Source organism: Nansenia antarctica (genome assembly GCF_963989245.1).
Source record: "Nansenia antarctica genome assembly, chromosome: 2".
Classification (NCBI taxonomy): Eukaryota; Metazoa; Chordata; class Actinopteri; order Argentiniformes; family Microstomatidae; genus Nansenia; species Nansenia antarctica.
Genome location: NC_137675.1, coordinates 16,657,399 through 16,678,849, shown reverse-complemented (window position 1 = coordinate 16,678,849; position 21,451 = coordinate 16,657,399). Strand labels below are relative to the sequence as shown.

Sequence of the window (21,451 nt, the reverse complement as noted above, 5' to 3'; positions counted from 1 at the left end):
CTCTTACTGTAGGGGGTTAAAATGCTATATCATCCCGTGAATTATATTCATGTGCATGATTCATCTTTTTTTCAACAGGCGTTTGGTGGACTTCTCGCACTAAAGATGTTGGCAGCAACCGACAACGTATTCAAGTGTGCTGCAGTGATGGCTCCCATTACAGACTTTAAAATCTACAGTGGGTTGCCTAAATCATTGTTGCTCTTTTTTTTTTATCATATATTTTTATTCAATCGTTTTTTTATACAACAGTGCATAACAACACGTGTCATTTTTGCTTAAAACAACTATATTAAAGTTACATTTATATTTATCTTTGTTTTCATGAAGAGACAAACTACTATGTAGTAGTTGACAGATGTCATCCTCTAACTTTTGATGTTCCATTTTTGTTCACTGTGAGTTTCTAGAACCGTGCGTCTCCTCGTCCTATCGCAAGTGTACGGGGAGGCCGTAGACCACAGGCGCAGCTCCTATGATGTATTTGAGTTGGGTGGCCTGGCGGGAGGAGTCCATGTGGTCCAGGAGAGCGGCCCCAGGGCCTGCAGACATCCAGGACTGCAGCAGGGCAATGGTGAAGCGGTCCATGTCCACGTCGGTAACGTCCCACAGGTTCCCCAGAACCAACGGGCTACAGGGCAGAGCAGACGGGACACGCTAAAACATCCGGTTCACAGACACGCACACAGCAACTGATCACGCACTCAGTTTTTTTATTTCAGTACCTTGTATGGGCAGATTGGGCACTAAAGTAGAATTATCAGGGTTCCCACACATTATGAAACAGCACCTTTCAAGGACATTCAAGACTCAATTCCCTCAAATTCAAGGACCCAACACGGCATAGTTTGAGACAGAACTAGAGAGGGGAATTCAAGCACTTTCAATGACCCCATGTCTATTTTCAAAAACTTTGAAGACCTTGATTTCTTTTTCTCAAATTCACACACTTTCAACTTGTAAAAGGATTTCCCTTTAGATTCAATTTAATTGGCAGAGTACAGAGACAAGGAAACGCTGTGTATTCGTGCATGCGTCCCTGGGTTTAGCCTGTCTGTCGAGTCTTACCAGCCTGCCATTAGGTAGTTGAGGATGATGCCAGACCCCTCCAGCTCCCCACGCACAGCCAGAGCAGCACTGCTGCAGCCAAACAGCATACAGGCGGCCCTCATCTCCTCCTGCAGGATCTTCTGTCTGTCGAGGAAGCGTGCCCCTGCTCCGTGGCCCACGTAACTACGGCAACAGAGAGCGGCACGTGAGCAACACAGGAAAGACTGGGCAACCTCTGGGCCCGGTTGTGACCCCGATTCTTTTCTCTGATGCAGGATCAGATCTATCTGGCTGATTTTGAGTCGTATAGGGGAAATCAGCCAGCTCGAAAGAGTCGGGGTCATTCTGATCCAGATTAAACGTTTTGAACACCTGGGCCCCAGTATTTAAAAAATGTCAAACGAGCTCAGAATGATAGTTCAGATGTTTCTTTTGCGATACAGGATCAGATCGAGCTGGCTGATTTCCCCAATACAACTCAAAACCTGCCAGATACTAGATCTGATCTGGGATTGCAAAAGAAAGAATCTGGATCATTCTGATCTAGATTAAACATTTTGAAATACCACACAGAGGAGCTGCAGCAGACATTTCCAAACAGAAGTAAGTTCCAGTCAACTCAATTGTGACATTTCCCTACTCACATGTAGAGATCTTTAGTAGTGACAGCTTCCTGCAAGTGGTCAGTGTCGGGAGCAGCCCCACTCACACCTTGCCAAGCATACCCACTTGAGAAGGAAAAGGGAGTGAAGGAAGGAGCGAGAGAGAGAGAGAGATATTAATAAGAGACAACTCCTAAACAGCAGCAGACATGCAGTACAGTATGTACTGGCACTAGGCTCACCTGGAGCAGAAGAGGTCTTTAAGTCGCTCCTCTGTTTCTGGAAGGTTGGCATCAGGGTTGAGCACGTAGAACACCTGCTTAGGGTCCACTCCTCGATTCAGGACGCACTCAGGGTCAGACTGAGGGGAGGAAAAGAGACAAGCAGTACGCCCGCGTCACTATTCAGCTTGAAACAAATGAGTCACTAGCATTAAAAAAAAAAAGTCATAATTTGCTGCATGCATCTGACTGTTAGTTAACTGTTACTGATTTGTTAGTTTGCTTGTAAGCATCGCCCTCTAGATGGACGGGTTAAGCCCGACTCTCTCCCGACCAACTTGCTCATCCATGCCTGCCCGCACCCAGCTAACTGACCAGGCTAACTGACCAGGCTAACTGACCAAGCTAACTGACCAGGCTAACTGACCAGGCCCCAATGTGCCGATTCAAACAGTGCTTCATCTCACAGTTCTCAGGGCACAGTGGCCCAGTAGGGAGGACAGAGAGGGCATGCGGGTCACGGCACGGGAACTGAGGCAGGAGATGGTCTCCCACGGAAGCTTCTGGAGGTACTGCGGAGGAGGAAACATGATAGATATTACATCACAGCGCTTGCAATACGTGAACAACAAAAAAAAGCATAGTAGTACGTCACACAAACTACCACACTGTGCTTTGTTGTCCGCAGGGTATGTTGACATCGTGGTGCACATTTGAGTGACAGAGTTGCGGAGAGATGGGAAAAGTGTGTGTGTGTGTGTGTGTGTGCGATCCCTCATAAACACATGCATGTTTATGAGGGATAACTGAGATTATGTGACCCCCCCTCCCACCACTAACCTTGTCCAGGATGAGCACCACATGTCCCTGTGGCTCCGCCCTCTCTCGCAGCGCCGACACGGCCGCCCGCAGCAGCGCCACACACTCCTCCGCCCGCTCCGGACACAGTCCCTGGGCGAACCATCGCACGTCTCCCAGGGAGAGGAGAGGAGAGGCCGACAGCAAAGCCTGGAACACACAGGGTTAATGAGAACCGCCTGTTAGTCAACAGAGAGACCGTGTACTCGGATCAATGGACCTATCGCTAAGCCACGCCCCCTTTGAAAACTCGGAAAAACAAACAACGCTTCACTGACAGTGACTGACTGACCGTGACTGAATGATATTCAATGACTTACAATGGCGGGAGTTGGCAAATTTCTGATTTCTGCCACAGCAAGTAATAGACATATTTTTTTAAAGATGACAAGAATATTTAGTCTAGAAGCTTTTCACCATCAGATATTAGCAAGTTGTTTGTCCGAGTTTTCTGCCTGTAGTGACTTTTGCTGTGATATGATTGGACAATTTCTATTTTGGGGCGTGGCTTAGCGATAGGTCCATTAAGACTCCCTTTCCTTTCACATCCTTTTCTGAGAGGGAGGGGCACACACCTTGAGCATCTCTTCAGAGGTCTGCACTCCCCAGGCAGTGAAGGTCTTGTGGAGGTGCTTGGTCTGGGTGATGAGCTTGGGGTCAGAGGTCAGGGGCAAAAGAAGCCCCCGCCAGCAGCCCAGCAATGCCTCCATCTTCTCACACAATTTCTAAGACAGGAAAACAAGCGGGGGGGGGACGGACGGACAAGAGAGGGAGACAAGATTTAGGGGCAAATCAAAAACACCCACATGAGGAACAACCGTTAGACATGCATCCACTTGCTTGTTAAGCATCGCCCTCTAGATGTACGGGTTAAGCCCGACTCTCTCCCGACCAACTTGCTCATCCATGCCTGCCCGCACCCAGCAGAGTGACCGCCCGCCCCTGCCCTTACCTCAACGCGACTGTCCAGTGCCCAGCGTCCTCCCCACCACTGGGTCTTCTCCGACTCAGAGCTCACCACCTTCACCTGCTTCTGGATACTGTCAAACTCCTGAAGCAGCCAGCTTAAAGGGTGCTACACAGAGACACAGACAGACAGACAGACAGTCAGTATATGTATATGTGTGTGCGCGCACGCATAGGTATCAAGCAACAATCAACGGTGTAATACACATGTAATAGACATGTGTCTGCGTGTGTGAGTCAGTGAGTGAGTGAGTGTGTGTGTGTGTGTGTGTGTGTGTGTGAGTTCCTCACCTGCCGCTGGGCGGTGTGGATGCAGACGGTGACAGGAGAGGAGCCCCTCTCCAGACGGGACAGCAGGAGGGTGTCCCCAATCTCCCCTGGCTGCACCCTGGCCACCGAGAGCAGACACACCGTCACCCCTACAGAGAGAGAAGTCAGGTCACCATGCTGTAAACCACCAAAACACAACTCGCATTCACTGACAGTTTGCTCCTGGGTGTTAATAAGCTTTATTCAGGGTTCCTACAAGTTCCAACAAGTCAAATGTAAGATCTTTTTAGACCTTTTTATAGACCTCTTAGAATATAATTTGAGACCTATTCGCGACACCATATAGCTTTTTGTCATCGTCGAGGTGATGAAATTAGGGATTTCACTGAATTGGCAAATTGGCATTTTGGTTCTAGCTTCATTATGTTCTGCGTAAATAGATGTGGTCGGACTGATTTCCTTGCAGGATCTCATTTTTAAGAGCTAGCACATAATTTTTAGGCAGAATAACTGACATTTTAGGCAGAATAACTGACATAAGGTGCATAGCCTGAAGAGATGGGTCTTGATGTAAAACCCTTGAGCTGTACTCAGGGTTCCCACACCCTCTGAAACATCAAATTCAAGCACCTTTCAAGGACTTTCAAGACTCAATTCCTTCAAATTCAAGGGCCCACCACGGCATAGTTTGATCTAGATGAGAATGTATATAATAGGAATGACCATGAACGGTTTTCAAATCTAACGGCGTTATGTCGGTTTAAAATCTAGCTAACTAATTAACCGTAGTAACTAGTATGGTTGTTTTATTCCCTTCTACATGTTACCTATATTTTTATTTTAGAGAGAGACAGAGAGAGAGAGAGAGGGGAATTCAAGCACTTTCAATGACCCATGTCGATTTTCAAAAACTTTTACGGCCTTGATTTTTTTTCTCAAATTCACAAACATTCAAGGATTTCAAGGACCCGTGGGAACCCTATGTACTGTACCTTTAGGGAGGTTGTTTATTTGTTGGATGAACTGTTGGCAGTGGTGCTGTGGGAAGGCGGAGGGGTCTGCGGTAGGAAAGGCGAAGATGTTCTCCAGCTGAGCTAGTCTCTGCTCCAGAGGGACCGTCCCGGTCCGGGCAGGGGGGTCGTCTAGACTCAGAGAACCCAGTTTGTCTGTCAGCTCGCTGGCGTTCTTCTTCAGCTTCCTACAGAAGGAACACAGCAACAAGGTCACTGGATCTTCTCTGACGGAACGACTTAAAAACAATACTACAATAAACACAAAAACAAAAGGAGGAAGAAATAGGATCAAAGAGAGATGCTCATCTCCTGATCTACCCCCTAGCCCCTTGTGTAGATCTGATAGGCTAGGTTGAATCGATTGTTTTGGAAGGCAACTTCCATGGCACTATTGATCATTGCCAATCCCAGGGGGGGGAAGGGGCTGATTTGGACTTAGGAAAGAGAATATGGGTGACTGACCTGACGCGATTTGAGAGATGTCGGTTCATGTCATGCTGGGTAGTGACACCCACGGACTGGGCATGGAGCATCGCCGTGGTGACCGGGTCCTGTTGCCCCAGCAAGAGGGCCAGCAGGGTACAGAGGCTGGGGTAGAGGCTGGGCGGGGGGAAATGCTGAAGGGCCAACCAGGCAGAACGCAGCAAAGACTGCACCACCTCAAGAGAAAGACCATCTATGTGGAAGGAAAGGAAAGAGAAAGAGGGAGGGGGGGGGTTGTTACTCGCCTGTCTTGTCTATACAGATCACTCAGATTCAAACAAAATCTCTTATGTCTCAAATCTCTCAACAGAGCTCTCAGATGCACACCATGGAAGACTAAGTAAGTAAGTAACGTTTATTTATATAGCACAATTTTACAATGACAAACAGCCGCCCAAAGTGCTGGTAAAAGAAAAAAACAAGATAAAATACAGATATAAAACAGATAAAATAGATCTAAAAACATGGTGCGATACAAATACAAGTGCAGAAATAAAAGTGCAAAAAGTGCAGTGTCGGGAGGCAGGCTCACCTCAGGTCAAAGGCCAGGGAGAAAATAGCTAGTTTTTTAAAAGCCTCGACTAGTGACAGAGCAGGGCCTCTCGTGACGCTCACCTGGCACGGCGTTGGAGTGAAGGGGGCCTCCGCTCCTGAGCTCAGACAAACAGTCTCTCTCTCCGTCACCACACAGGTCCCTCCGCAGGACCTCAAAACCAGTGCCTGGGCCGTCCACAGCCATGCCTGCAGAGAGACGAGGCAAAGTGGAGTCAACAGTGACATTAGCCTCAGCGCTCAGGGATGTTACAAGACAACGACACTATGGCATCTTTCAATCCACACACACACACACACACACACACACACACACACACACACACACACACACACACACACACACACTTACTGGATGCGGCAGACTCCTCAGTCTCAGTGTCGGACGCTCTCAGCTCTTCAATACTGCTGTCCATCATAATCCCTTCCATGTCCTCGTCGATTGTCCTCAACCTCTCCGGTTCCTCCCCAGTGTCCGGTCCCCCTGCTCCGGCTGCTGCAGCAGCAGCCTCCCTCCCGGCAGCCTGCTGTCTCCTGGGTCTGCCTCCTCTCCTGGCTGGGGCCGGCACCACCTCCACCACCTCCACCTCAGAAGAGGTGGAGTGGGGGACCGCTGTGCTAACCTTGCGCTTGCCCTGCCTCTTGGGAAGGGACTTCTTCTCCGCAGGCGGCTCCGGTGCCGCTGGCTGCTTGCGGACGCGGGTCGTTCTGGTGGAGGCGGTCTGCTTTTTTGAGGCCGCCGGTTTCTTCTCTTTGAGCCCCTTCTCTTGGGGGTCGGCCTCTGCGTCACTCTCGTCACTGAATTGCACCTAGGCCAGGAGACAAAAGGTCAGAACCGTGCTGCAATACCCGTGGCAGTTTGCTAGTGATTCTAACACTCCACCATACCAATTAATTTCAAGATGCACAAAACAGACCGACATATACAAATATGATAGTAGTACAAGTCTTTATGATCAGGCCTCTCTAAAGATCATATAAGACGCTGGATTATGAAAGCCCTAAAATAATTTGACCTCCTGGGCCCAGTTGTTAAAAAACGTTTAATCTGGATCAGAATGATGCAGATTCTTTTTTGTGATCCAGGATCAGATCAAGCTGGCTGAAATGACTCAAAAAGGCTGGGGCGGCTGTGGCTCAGGAGGGAGAGCCGGCGTCTAATAGGTAGAGCCGGCGTCTAATGATCGCAAGGTTGGCAGATCGGCAGTTCGAGCCCCAGCTGGCCACATGTCGAAGTGTCCTTGGGCAAGACACTGAACCCCAAATTGCTCCAAATGAGCGGGACGGCGCCTTGCATGGTAGCATGCCGCCATTGGTGTGTGAATGGGTGAATGAGAGGCCATTGTAAAGTGCTTTGGAATAAGGCGCTATATAAGTCAGTCCATTTACCATTTATCCTGGATAGCCCAAAAAAATAAGCGGGATCATTCTGATCCAGATTGTACGTTTTGAACGACTGGGCCCTGGCGTACCTTGAAGCGAGACTTGTTTGTCTTCTTGGGGGCTGCAGGGACAGGCTGGGGTTTCTCCTGAGATGGTGACGCCTCTTCATAAACCTGGAACGCCAGCTTGGGGGCCGCCTTCGCTCCTCCTCCTCCTCCTCTCGGTGCTCTGGCCCGCTGGACAGGGGTGCAGGCCACCGTGGGCACCTCCGTGCTGAAGTAAAACGAGCTGAGCTCCCTCCCGCCAGATCTGGCCTGGGAGGGTTTCACCATCACTGGTGTCATGGGCGGGGCCAGACACTTGCCACTTGCTTTGATGGAGGACAAGGAGAACGTCACTTTGTTCTTGGGGACTCTGGGCGTCTTGGCGTCTTTCGGCTTGGCGGCGGCGATGGCCGCCGGGTCTTCCTTCCTCGTCTTCCTGGCCGAGGCTGGGAGAGGCAGCGGTTTGGCCTTGATGTGGTGCGTCTCCACGTCCCCTTTGGGTGCGTTCCAAGTCCAGGCGGCAGAGAAGAGCTCCTCCGGGGAGCAGTCCCTCTGGGCCGCCAGGGCCAGACATGCGGCCAGGGCTTTGGCCGCCAGCAGGCCCGCCCTCAGGGGCCCCAGGTCCGGAGAGGGCTTGGCGGTCACGAACGCCAGGCCGGCCTCCAGGATCTTCCACGGCCCGTGGCCCTTGTCCAGCTGTAGCTCCAGCCCGGCCAGCGCCATGCGCAGGTAAACACTGCCCACCACGTCCTGCAGCAAGGCTGGTTTGGGGAAGCGGTTCGCAGGGCCGGAAACAACACCGGGGAAGAGCCCGGCCAGTCTGACGGCCAGTTTGGCGGTGACGCTCTTGCAGCGGGCCAAGGTGGCCAGGTGGAGCTTGCGGCTGGCGCGGGCTTCCGCCGGGCCCAGCTGGAGGGCCAGGTCGGCCTGTGCGGTCGCCCAGCGTACGGTGACCCGGCCCAGGCTGGGCTCGGAGCAGCAGGGGCACTGGCAGTCGGTCCTGTGGTCCAGGGAGGAGGGCCAGCACTGGGGCCGAGCTTTGAGCGGCGGGGAGCTGGCCGGGTCCTTCCTCTCCACGGGCTCCTTAGGGAGCCACCTGGTGGTCAGGAAGCTCTTGGAGTCCTCCACAGGGCTGGGGATGGGGTTATCGGGCTTCCGCCACGGACGGCCTTTCCTCGGTTTGATCTTCACCTCGACCTTCTTCTCCTGATTAGAAAAATCTAAGAGGTTAAAGAGAGCAAAAACGTTGTTAGCATCGTTGGCCACGGGACTCGAAGAGTTTCCAACAGTAAGAGGCACTACTAGGGTGAAGTTGACTAACCCATGCAGAGTTCCAGAAGGTTAAAGACTCTGTCCAGGTCCAGTGCACTCTCCACCCTCTTGCCCTTCATCAGCTCCAACTCGGCCTTCAGCACCAGCAGCTCTGCACATCTACACAAGGACAAAGACACTCAGAGTTTCAGAAGCCAAAAGCATGTTTTTTCCAATTCTTGTTCCAAGATTGAAAATGCAGAAAATCGTTGCTCAAAAATGTAAATAAATGTTCAGCATACTAAAAGAAAAAGAAAGATGTTTATACAACTAGTATTGCTGAGAGACACAGACACACACCCCACCCCCCCCCCACACACACACACACACACACACACACGTACTGGCTAAGAGCCTGCAGCTTGGTGGCCAGTTTGAGGGCATCCAGACACTGGTGTCTGGCCTCATCTACGGCCCCGGTGCTGCTCCTCACAGCCACCATCTTCAGCGAGCAGCTCAGCAGCTCTGACATCACCAGCCACTTCATCAGCAGGTTCTCACCTGCAGGGGGGGGGGGGTCAGAGGTCAACAGGACAGACTGACACACAACACCAGGTTATCACCTGCAGGAGGGGGGGGGTCAGAGGTCAGAGGGAACGGGTCAAGAGGACAGACTGACACACAACACCAGGTTATCACCTGCAGGAGGGGGGGGGTCAGAGGTCAGAGGGAACAGGTCAAGAGCACAGACTGACACACAACACCAGGTTATCACCGGGGGGGGGGGTGGGGGGTGGGCAGAGGGAGCAGGTCAATAGAACAGACTGACAACCAAATTAACCTCAGCACGACTTGCAGACGGACGGGCCTAAAGGAGTATCGTATAAAAGGTAGGCACATCTTACCACTGTTTAAAAAATGGGGTACAAGAGTGAGGATTTCCCTTGAGCCACATTCAAGAGGTTTATAGACACTTATTCTACGTGGAGTGGGGGGGAACACCCAAACCATGGTCAATGAAGCTTCATGAGACGACTTAGCCAGTCGATGCCGCAGTCTATGAACTACAGTACATGTGGTGGACAGTATGCCAGCCCGGCCCTACCTTGGTTAACGAAGCGTGCTTCGATGTTACAGTTCGCTCCGTACAAGTCTTTCCCCACCAGCGCCACCAGCAGACTGGCGAGCAGCTTCAGACTCGCAGTGAGGGCAGTGTCTGCAGTCTTCAGTCCTGGAGCACACACACACACGCACACACACACACACACACACACACACCATCAAAACAGCAATGCAACCAAAACACCTCATTCTCATACCTGTCATATCATCATATCATCATAGATTTAATAAAGCAACAGACGGCATATGATCACTAATGACCATTAGTAATGGGGCCACCCTGCAAGCTAAATACAGATATGATACTATACATGTAGATAGTATTATTAAAATCCCACCTGGGAACACCACCACTAGTGTGCCCTTGAGTATGGCACTTAGCCCTAAATTACTCATTTACATTTTTGGCATTTAGCAGACGCCTTATTCCAAAGCGACTTACAATCAATACATTTGAATACTAAGCATGTGAATCAGCAGTCCACCATTCGTTGCAGGAAGAGTACTCTAGCTCGGGCCCGGGGCCACTGATAGGAGGAAAAACCTTCTCCCTATTATCGCCTTCTACTAAAACTTTTTTTTTTTTTTACTGGAGAAACTGAGAAACAGTACAATGGGGGCAATAGAAGTTCTAGGGACACAGTAGAGGGGAAAGCGGGTGTCTTTAGGAGACGTAGTGGTGAGGGTCGGAAGATGTCTCAGGAGGAGCAGTTAAGATGTAACCTGAAGAGATGGGTCTTCAGTCTACGACGGAAGATGGGTAGTGACTCTGCCGTTCTGACAGCCGTGGGGAGCTCATTCCACCAGCGGGGAGCCAGTGTTGTGAAGAGACGTGATCGGGCAGCCCGACTGCTGTGTAGAGGAGGTGGGGCCAGTCGGCCAGCCGAGGTGGAGGAGCGGAGTGAGCGGGCAGGGGTTTGGGGGGTTACCATTTCCTTCAGGTAGGCAGGGGCTGTCCCTTTAGCTGCCTGGTATGCAAGCACCAGGGTCTTGAATCTGATGCGAGCTGCTATCGGGAGCCAGTGCAGGGTGCGAAGGAGAGGGGTGACATGCGAGTATTTGGGGAGGTTGAATACCAGCCGGGCAGCAGCATTCTGGATGAGCTGCAGAGGTCTAATGGCTGAAGCGGGGAGCCCAGCCAGGAGTGCATTGCAGTAATCCAGGCGGGAGATGACCAGTGCCTGGATCAAGAGTTGCGCTGCCTCTCTGGTAAGGAATGGTCGTATCCTTCTGATGTTGTAGAGGAGGAATCTGCAGGAGCGAGCCGTTGCTGCAATGTTCTCCGCACAGGATAGTCGGTTATCCAGGATCACTCCAAGGTTCTTGGCTGTCAGGGAGGGGGTTACAGTAGAGTTCTCCACTGTGATGGAGAAGTCTTGGAGAGGGCAGGCTTTCCCGGGGATGAAGAGGAGCTCGGTCTTGTTAAGATTGAGCTTGAGATGGTGGTCAGCCATCCAAGTTGAAATGTCAGCGAGACATGCTGAGATACGGGTTGCCACGTGTACATCAGACGGGGGTAAGGACAGGAAGAGTTGAGTGTCGTCTGCGTAGCTGGGGTAGGAGAGCCCATGTGAAGAGATTACCGAGCCAAGAGACTTGGTGTAGAGGGAGAAAAGTAGGGGCCCTAGGACGGAACCCTGGGGAACTCCAGTGGAGAGGGTTCGTGGAGAAGATAGCGATTCTCTCCAGGTCACCTGGTAGGAGCGGCCCGCCAGGTAGGAAGAAAACCAGGAGTGTGCGGTGCCAGAGATGCCCAGGTCTGAGAGGATGGAGAGAAGGATCTGGTGATTGACTGTGTCGAAGGCAGCAGACAGGTCAAGGAGAATGAGAACAGAGGAGAGGGAGGAAGCTTGGGCAGAGTGGAGGGCTTCCGTGACAGCAAGGAGCGCAGTCTCAGTGGAATGCCCAGCCTTGAAGCCGGATTGGTGGGGGTCTAAGTGATCCATCTTCCGGAGATAGTCAATCAGTTGCTTAGATGCCGCGCGTTCAAGGGTTTTGGAAGGGAAGGAGAGAAGGGATACCGGTCTGTAATTGTGGACACATGATGGGTCAAGGGTAGGTTTCTTGAGGAGAGGCTTGACTCTGGCTATTTTGAAGGCCGCTGGGACAGATCCAGTGGATAGGGAGGAGTTGATTAGGGTGGTAAGGTAAGGAAGGATGTCGGCGGAAATGGATTGGAGAAGGGGGGAGGGGATGGGGTCAAGAGGGCATGTGGTTGCCCGCTTTGATGTGATAAGTGTGAGAATCTCATCGGGGGAGAGGGGGGAAAAAGATGACAATCCAGAGATCGAGTGTCGAGGGGGGAGTTTGGAAGGGGTGTTAGCATTGTTAGTGGGAACAGTGTTAGCATTGTTAGTGGGAGGAGGGAGCGGTGGGGGGAGAAAGGTGCTGCTGATGTCGTCCACCTTTTTTTCAAAGTAGGTGACAAAGTCATCGGCGGACAGGGAGGAAGGAGGAGGGGGAGGAGGTGGATTAAGGAGTGAAGAGAAAGTGGAGAACAGTTTTCTAGGATTAGAGGCAGAAGAATGTATTTTTGAATGATAGTAGGATGTTTTAGCAGCTGATGCCGAGGAGGCGTAGTTGGCAAGGAGAGAGTGATAGAGGTTAAGGTCATCAGAAAGGCCAGTTTTTCTCCATTTCCTCTCAGCTGCTCTGAGCTCTAGTCTACAAGCATGTAGCGTTTCAGAGAGCCAGGGAGCTCGAGGAGAGGATCGAGCTGGCTTCAAGGTTAGTGGACAGAGGGTGACGAAGGATGAGGTGAGAGCGGACAGAAGGGTTGAGGATGCCGCATCAGTGGATAGAAGGGAGAAGGATTCGACAGAGGGTAGGGAGGATAGGACAGAAGAAGAGAGGGCGCTGGGGGACAGGGTACGTAGGTTACGACGAGAGGGTCTTAAGTGGTTAGAGGCTGAGAGGGAAGAGGAAGTTTTGAGGGGAAGGGAGAAGGATATAAAGTGGTGGTCAGAAACTGGAAGAGGGGTAACGGTAAGGTTGGAAGTGTGGGAAGATCTGGTGAAGACAAGGTCGAGCTGATTGCCTGCCTTATGAGTCGGAGGAGAGGGGGACAGGGTAAGGCCGAAGGAGAGGAGAAGGTCAAGTACTACAGATGAGAGAAGCTTCTCAGATTGGAAATTGAAGTCACCTAGTAGTACGAGCGGAGTGCCATCATCAGGGAAAGAGCTGGGAGACTGTCCCTGTAATGTTTAATTATAAGCTGTTTTGGTATAAAAGCGTCTGCTAAACGGTTCAGATGTAAATGTAAAGGGCCGCTTGGTGGCGTAGCACACTAAGGCGTCAGCCGTGTAATCGCAGGGTCCCTGGTTCGATTCCGACCGTCGACATATCCTGCATGTCACCCCTCTTCTCTCTCACCCATCTTTCCTGTCAATCTCTACCGTCTCTATCCCAATAAAGCAGTTTTTTTATTATTATAGAAATACAAATACAATTTGAAATCTAGGGTGCTGCTGACCATGCTGGGTGATCTGTTGCCGTAGGCCTTGTGGCAGCGTGCCCGTGTCCAGACTCAAGTAGGCACTGCTGGTCTGGAGGGTTCGGGCACGATGCAGGTACCAGCTCTTAGAGTACCTCTGCTCTCGGCCCAACTCATTCAGCACCTCACACAGGTAAGGCACCCCAAGCTCCACCTGGAGACATGAAGAGGTACAGGAGAGTTTGAGAGGAGGAGGAGGAGGAGGAGGAGGAGAAAAGGAAACAAGAGATGGTGAGGGTGAGAGAGCAATGGCTACTTGTACGATCCCTTTGTCGTTTATAGTACCGACATCGGCTAGCGTTGGCCTGACCTAGTGGATAGTGAGTTGGACTGGTGATCAGAAGGTCATGAGTTCCAATCCCACCTGGGAACACCACTCTCTAGTGTGGCCTTGAGTAAGGCACTTAGCCCTAAATTACTCCAGGGAGAATGTCCCTGTAATTGGAGATAAAATTAACTGATTTGAATAAAAGCGTCTAAATGACGAAAAATGTCAGTCAATCTGCTACGGCCTAGTGAGCTTCCTCTGTTGTGTCTGTCTGTGCGAGTGTGTATCACTGTCACAAGCTTGTGTGTGTGTGTGTGTGTGTGTGTGTGTGTGTGTGTGTGTTACCTGTCCTGTGCTGTAACAGAGCTGAGCCCTCAGCAGTTTGGCCGTCATAGAGAGAGAAGAGGGTCCCTCAGTGGTGGAGCTGATGGAGTCAGAGGTCAGACACTGCTCTGCTTCCTCCAGTTGGCTCTGAAACAGCCAATCAAAAGGTCAAGATAAAACACAACATTTAGCTTACGTGATGTAGCTGAATAGGGTTTCACCCGTTTGTTTAGGCCTCGTCTACACTTGACATTTAAAACCAGACTTCTGATATACAAACATGACGATCAGATCACAACATGTGTCCTCACCTGGTATTACAAACACAAAAAATGGTGGTCAGCCGGATGCCAAAACACAATCGGGCCACAATGTCAACACAATGCGACTCTTGTGCATAATCTAGACCTGTACACAGGGTTCCCACACCTTCTGAAACATCAAATTCAAGCACCTTTCAAGGACTTTCAAGACTAAATTTCCTCAAATTCAAGGACACAACACGGCATAGTTTGAGACAGATCTAGATGAGAATTTATATAATAGGAACTATCCGCTCACAGACAACAATTAAAAAGAGAGGCTTTTGAATGTAGAGGCTTGAACACTAGATTCTCTAACTAACCTTCTCTACCCCAGCACAGCAAAACAATATATTGTGAAATATGTGTAAAGTCATTTTTTTGAGAGAAATTCAAGCACTTTCAATGACCCATGTCTATTTTCAAATAGATTTTTTTTTCTCTGAAATTCACAAACTTTCAAGGATTTCAAGGACCCGTGGGAGCCCTGTGTACAGTTATCATAAAGTAGTATGTGATCATCCTGTTCGGATGACAAAAGGATTGGATTGAAGTGTCAAGTGTAGATGCGGCCTTAGATGTCATGCGTCTGTGAAGCTTATGTGAAGCCTCAACCCTATCAGCAGGTGAGTTACCTGTGCTGGTCCAGGGGCACCCAGGTCGAGAAGCAGTCTGGCAGAGTGGCACAGGGAGGTGGCACAGCCTTGGGCATCGCCAAGGCAACGGGAGAGGCCGATGGCCAGCTGGTAACTCTCAAGAGCCTGCAGAGGCTAGGATGAGGAGAGGTGAAGTGAAGAGTTGACATGATGCAGTCTAGTAACGGACGCACATTGGATCTATATCCTTTAAAAATATGCTGAAGACTTTTATGTTCTGTTCGGCTTTTAATTGAGTGTATTTTTTAAAGAGTTAAGCAAGGCTTTTTTAACCGATTGATTTGTTTTTTATGAATCGTTTTAAAGCTGAACTTTTTTTCACGTTTTAATTATGTTAGCTCATGTTTTTTGTAAAGCATTACGAGTCTAGATTAATTTGTATGATTATGTGGTATACAAATAAATGTGCCTTTGTCTTCATAACCCCTACCCGTCAAAAGGCAAGATGGAGCCATAAACCCTTCTGCTCAAAACTATCAGATCCCTTTCAGATCTGAATGTGCCAAAGGGCAGTTGAAGACTAACACTAACTGATAAGTCTCTTACCTTGCCCATGAGTTTGTAGAGAGCAGCGGTGAGGGCGATGGAGGAACAGGTCTGTTTGGGGTTCCTGACTGAAGGCAGATCTTTACGCTTCTGCAGCAGAGAGGACCACTCTCTCAGCGCCCTGTCCAGAGGCTGGCTCCGCTCTGAGGAGACAGACAGACAAACACCCAGGTCAACCCAGGTCAACCCAGGTCAACCCAGGTCAACCCAGGTCAACCCAGGTCAACCCAGGTCTGGTGGATTCTAACCGGGGAGGCGGCGATTGAGGTGATTATTTGAATCTTCAGGGTCGAGTATTTCAAAATTTTCAAATCTGGAGAATCAGAATGATCCAGATTCTTTTTTGCTAACCAAGATCAGATCAAGCTGGCTGATTTCCCCCCCCCGTACTACTCAAAATCGGCCAGATAGATCTGATCCTGGATAGCAAAAACTTGCATTGTCCAGATCTAGATTAAACGTTTTGAAATACGATGGTCTAGCAGGACCAGGGCTGGCCACCCCTGTAAACAACAGGCTGACAGACATCCTAACTGAGGTCTGACACACACAAGGCTGATGCTGTTACAGGATTCCTCCCCATCTTCCGCCAGAGACTAGACCCATCTCTTCAGGCTACACCTTAACTGTCCCCCCGGAGAGATCTACTACCCGCCCATACTGTCCCTCCTGAGACATCTACTACCCCCCACCATACTGTCCCTCCTGAGACATCTACTACCCCCCACCATACTGTTTCTCCTGAGACATCTACTACCCGCCCCCATACTGTTTCTCCTGAGACATCTACTACCCGCCCCCATACTGTTTCTCCTATGTCCCCCCAAAAAATCACTTCTTCTAGCCGACTGCCAATGGCTCCAGGCCTGAACATAGATTACTTGTTCCTGCTATGACTGGTGGATAGATGACTCACATAGACAGTCGAATGTATTTGTTGTAAGTCGCTTTGGAATAAGACGTCTGCTAAATGCCAAAGATGTAAATGTAATTCTTTACTGCTCTCTGCCGCCAAGTCGAAGCCGAGCCCCTCGTACACCAGGTGACTGTCCTGCTGCTTCTGCTTGTCCTCGTAGTCCAGGTCGTTGCTGCTCACAGGAACGGCGTCGCCCCCGGCCCGCTCACTCACATCCTGCAACTTCTTCTCTGTCTCGATGGCCTAGAAAAGGGCCAGGAAGAAATCCCAATGGTCAGTTTTAAGGCTTAAATGTCCATAAAGACACATAAAGAAGGAAAAGGGGAAAATGTTCAACTCCTGATACTCAAATTAGGGAGCACCGACCTCCTGTACGGTCTTCTCCAGGGTGCAGATGTAGAGCCACAAAGAGGCGTGGGCCTTGTCATCCTTGAGCCTATCAGCATTCTTACTGGTCTCTTGCTCCTCCTCCAGCAAGCGCAGGGCCTCTTGGGTAAAATCAACTGCCGAGCTGCACAGTTGCAAAGAATTATTATTATTTATTTATTTTTTTATATAAAAAGAAGGCACTTACGTGGGCCATGTTTGTGTGTTCTGTAAATCGTTCACTCTACAGTTCAAGGTAAATCCTACCAGTCTGTCTGTTCGCTGAAGTCCTGGAAACACACCACCTGGGCCATCTCACACAGGTAGACAGCACGCAGGTGTGTGTGGGAGCTGCTCTCGTGGCAGATGTCCAGCAGGTCACAGAGTGTGTTGTAGCGCTCCTCGGTGGTGTCTCCTGACACCTCCCTGTAGACGCGTAGCTCCTCCTCGAGGAGACAGAGCATCACGCCCTCGTCTGGGACGTTACACCCAAAACCGTCGCGCAGAGTCCTGATTCAGAATGGCTTTTATTACATCTCAATGTACAAGTACACAAGAGTAAAATTCTTCTGGCTTTGGTTCCTCAACATTGGCATTCAGATACAAATGTCAACGTTAAGTAACAAAAACGAAAGAATGTTCAACAACATGACAGGGGAGGGTTACTCCAATCAGTCGCTCTGTATGCGTAACATTAAATGGTAAATGGACTGCACTTATATAGCGCCTTTATCCAAAGCGCTTTACAACGGCCTCTCATTCACCTATTCACACACGCATTCACACACCAATGGCGGTAAGCTACCATGCAAGGCGCCCGCCCGCTCACTGGGAGCAATTTGGGGTTCAGTGTCTTGCCCAAGGACACTTCGACATGTGGCCAGCCGGGGCTCGAACCGCCGATCTGCCAACCTACCTCCTGCGCCACAGCCGCTCCAGTAAAAATATAACCTTTACTGGAGGAGGAATTTAGAAGTACTGGAGGGATGATGAAGTATTTAAGCGAACACCACAGGGCAAGTTACAACCACAAACAGTTCAAGTCATTAATAGAAACTCAAGAGAAGGATAAAGGAGACAAGATGAAAAATGTACCTCCTTGACAACACACAGACACTTGACAACAACAGAAGCCTTGTGAACAGTGGATCCCTACTAGTAACCAATACCTGAGGCGTGTGTCCTCCTGACCGGCCTGAACGGCATCCACCTTGATTTTGACCCACAGAGAGACGGGCTCCGTCATGTGACCCGTGACCCGGTCACCCAGGGCCTGCAGCCACAGGATGACCCAGTCCAAGGCACGCTCCAGCTGACCGCTCCAGCGAGAGCTCTGCACCGCCATCATGAAGGCCCAGCTCAACTGGAGAAAGACACACCAAATGTGTTGATGAACAATATCTGAATGGAGGGGCACCTCTCTCTGATATGCTCTCTCTCTCCCTGTCAATCTCTACTGTCTATCCCATTAAAGCAGAAATGCCCAAAAAACATATTTAAAAAAACAAACAATACAACAAAAAAACAACAACATCCGATTGAATTCATGTACAGTAGCTCTTTCCCAAAGTATCAATGACTTTCACATCGAAACCTATCCACCCACGGAAATGAGGCATCCACTCAAATCTACTAACAAATTAACATGTTTAGAGACGCCTAAGCAGTGTAGTAGCTCACTAAGGTGCATGCAGCGTAATCGCAGGGTCCCTGGTTCGATTCTGGCCATCGACCTATCCTGCATGTCATCCCTCCTCTCTCCAACCCATCTTTCCTGTCAATCTCTATCCCAATAAAGCAGAAATGCCCTAAAAACATATACAGTATATATAAAAAAAATGAAGATAATCTACTAACAAATTAACATGTTTAAAGGGGGTAGGTATCACCTTATCAGACAGAGAGGCAGGGCAGTTCTTCCGTAGGTCCTGGTACAGGATCTCCAACAGAGTGAAGGCCTGGTCGTACAGCCGGCGGTTGTAAAGAGCACATGCCAGCCTATTCACTGCTGTGACTATAGAGAGGACGGCAGACACACACACAGACACATCAGCCATCTGGTATTAACATGCTGGGGCTGAACCAGATTAAATGAGATGCCACAATCGGTCAGTTACCTGCTTGGACGAGCATGTCGTCACTGGGCAGTTTGCGGACTTCAGTCATCATCCGGCCTGCTGTGGCATTGCAATACAGCAGTACTCTGTCTAGTGTCTCCCTCTTCTCCAGCTGAAACAAAACAACAGCATTTTCATTCAAATTAACAATTTGAGCTCAAATAAATGTGAATGCTGACTAAACAATTACCAACAACTTTATAAACTAGGGCCATGATCCAATGGCCTGAACTGAAGTAGAATTCCAAAGAGGATAAAAACTCATTTGGGTGAGAGCTGGGAGCCTTCTTACCTTCGAAGCAAACAGGCTCTCATAGGCAAACACAAAGACCCGGGACATGCTGAAACACAGCTGCTTCTGAATTTGGCTCTCGGGCAGCGGCGCCAAATCCTGTTAAAGAGCGACATACACACCCACCCGACATGTTTCTGTGAGAACATTGGAAATTCTTCCACTACAGCATTTTATCATGATACAATCAGGGGTGCAAATTGGGGATGGCCCAAAAAGGTGACACTTTTTTATTTTTGCCTGAAAACGAAGGAAATGTATCAATGGTCTAACCGTGTAAGTAGCGGCAGCCCTGACCATAACACCCTCATAATTACTTGGAAAACAGTTTACACTGACTGTTATCCACGCTGTCTGGAATTGTACCTAGCTGCCTGAAGCTAAAAGTTATTTCAACAGCAGCAGAGTTTAGCAGACAGGAAGATTAGTTAGCTCACGCATCATGTGACTTGGATGAGACTTAGACATAAAAACGGCTAATTTAGCAGAAAGGTGACAAGTCTGCACGCCTGACAATGATAAATGTCACCAACCTTCTGTGATCTCTTCTGTAGTAATCGATGGTACTCCTGCAGAAACAAGAGCAAGGCGAGCAGGCCTGCTCCACTCAGACCCTTGCTCTTGCCTGCCTCCACTGCCCACACCACCATCCCGCATCCGTACAGGACAGCATGGGCCACCGGGTCCTCTAAGGCAGCAGGGAGAGACCTGAGGTCCCATGCACAGTCTGTGAACGCCAGCCGACAATCCTCTCCTGAGCTCAGGGAGCGATGTACGTCTACTGCCCGCCTGCCCAACACCAGAGCTTGCCTGAGTCCGTTAAAACACCCCTTGACCCTACCCATAACACCGTCCATCAGTCCTGAGGCCAGACCCCAGCAGCCTGCCTTACAGAGGAGCTTTGAGTTCATCAGCACCACCTCACAGAGCGTAGAGAGGCAGGGTTGCTCCGAGAGCTCCCTGTCCCCTTCCCCGCCTTGTCCCCCAGTCCAATGGGCCAGGAGGTGACTGTGTGTCTCCTGTAGGAGGAAGGAAGCGTCCTCCTCCGTCAGAGTCCCACAGCTCTTCTCGTACTGGGCCAGGGCTCTATTTGTGTACATGGGTACTTTGGAGCTCGAGAGAGGAAGTGGACTCCCCCTGTCAAGCAGCAGCAGGAAGCCCAGGGACTGCATCTGGCAACGGAGCTTGTCCCTAGGGTTTAGGGGGGTGTTGTCTTGGACTCCTGACAGTCCATCCCACAGCACGGTAAAGCATTCCTGCACCAGAACACGGAAGTCCCCGGTCTATGAAGACACAGTCAACAACACAACAGATTGAGCAGGTGTACACAGTAAAAACTCGATGCATTATACTATCCTACATTTAAAAAGCAAGTACTTCTGCTCCTTTTACCTGTGGAGCTGGAGCAATCCTTTGGTAGAGCAGGGTTCCCAGGTGGCTAAACGGACGGTGCACTCCCAGAGAGCTCAGTTTCCTCAGTATGTGTAAGATGATTTTCTCCATGTACAGAGGACTGCTCTGAGCCTTAAACTCCCCAGAAAGGTCATACCCGGAGAGGGCAAACTCCACCAGCTGGATCAGACGTGTGACGTGGTCACTGTCCGGGGGTCCCACTCCCAGTTGATGGTGACAGGCTCGGATAACCCGGTCACACAACTTTTGACCTTGTCGCCCAGGTCCAGCCCTCACGAAATTCTGTAATGAAAATACAGTTACTGTGTAGTAGCCTACATGGCAAGGCCGACTACATGAATATCTAAAGCCAAAACATAAACGAATCTAGAGAAACGTTAGCTATAGTTTTGAATGATACATTCATGATTGTCCCAACGTCAGCTGCTACAGAGGAGTAACGTTTAGCTAAATAACATATTTAATGTTTAAATAATAATAATAATAATAACATCACTCACCTCCAACTCTTCATGTAGCAGACTGGTCTCCTTTGGACCAGCTGTCCGCTTGATGTATTCCTCAACTGACAAGACCTTCATCTTCATCTCTGCAGTTAAAACATAATTATGAGGTATCTCGTGTTATTTAGAGAAATTGTGTCATCTTGATCTTGCTAGTTTATCTCGGCTAAGGATTGGAGTTAGCACCCTAAGCACGATTTACCATACCATGTGTTAATCTCTTAGGATCAACCTCTGTGTTGGCAATTTAGCAGAATGAACTGTCATTGGGTCATTATCATTACGGCAGTAATATCACTCAACTAGCTCAAAGTATTGCATAAATATTTTACCAGTTTTGGATCATAACACCAACGAAGTCGCCCGGCGCGCGCTGTTGTTTTTTAAACAAGTGTGTTTGTCACTAGTTCTAGAGCACTCTCAAGCCAAAAACAGGTCCC

At 49.7% G+C, this 21,451-nt stretch overlaps 1 protein-coding gene across 1 annotated transcript; it reads right to left on the bottom strand.

Moving 5' to 3' along the window:
* Positions 1 to 429: 429 nt before the first annotated feature.
* LOC308149876 (separin-like) lies at positions 430 to 21,095 on the bottom strand (the record flags this gene model as incomplete). The annotated part of the gene is made up of 31 exons (XM_080522757.1): positions 430 to 631; positions 1,069 to 1,233; positions 1,695 to 1,778; positions 1,895 to 2,013; positions 2,341 to 2,445; positions 2,714 to 2,881; positions 3,307 to 3,456; positions 3,684 to 3,806; positions 3,989 to 4,116; positions 4,960 to 5,165; positions 5,443 to 5,656; positions 6,079 to 6,204; positions 6,368 to 6,824; positions 7,488 to 8,662; positions 8,764 to 8,873; positions 9,098 to 9,254; positions 9,799 to 9,924; positions 13,288 to 13,462; positions 13,922 to 14,047; positions 14,838 to 14,972; positions 15,405 to 15,547; positions 16,404 to 16,563; positions 16,687 to 16,831; positions 16,954 to 17,196; positions 17,856 to 18,049; positions 18,576 to 18,700; positions 18,804 to 18,915; positions 19,096 to 19,194; positions 19,629 to 20,378; positions 20,488 to 20,790; positions 21,009 to 21,095. The coding sequence occupies 31 exons, from the start codon at positions 21,093 to 21,095 to the stop codon at positions 430 to 432; spliced, it is 6,612 nt and encodes a 2,203-aa protein (XP_080378883.1).
* Positions 21,096 to 21,451: the final 356 nt, after the last annotated feature.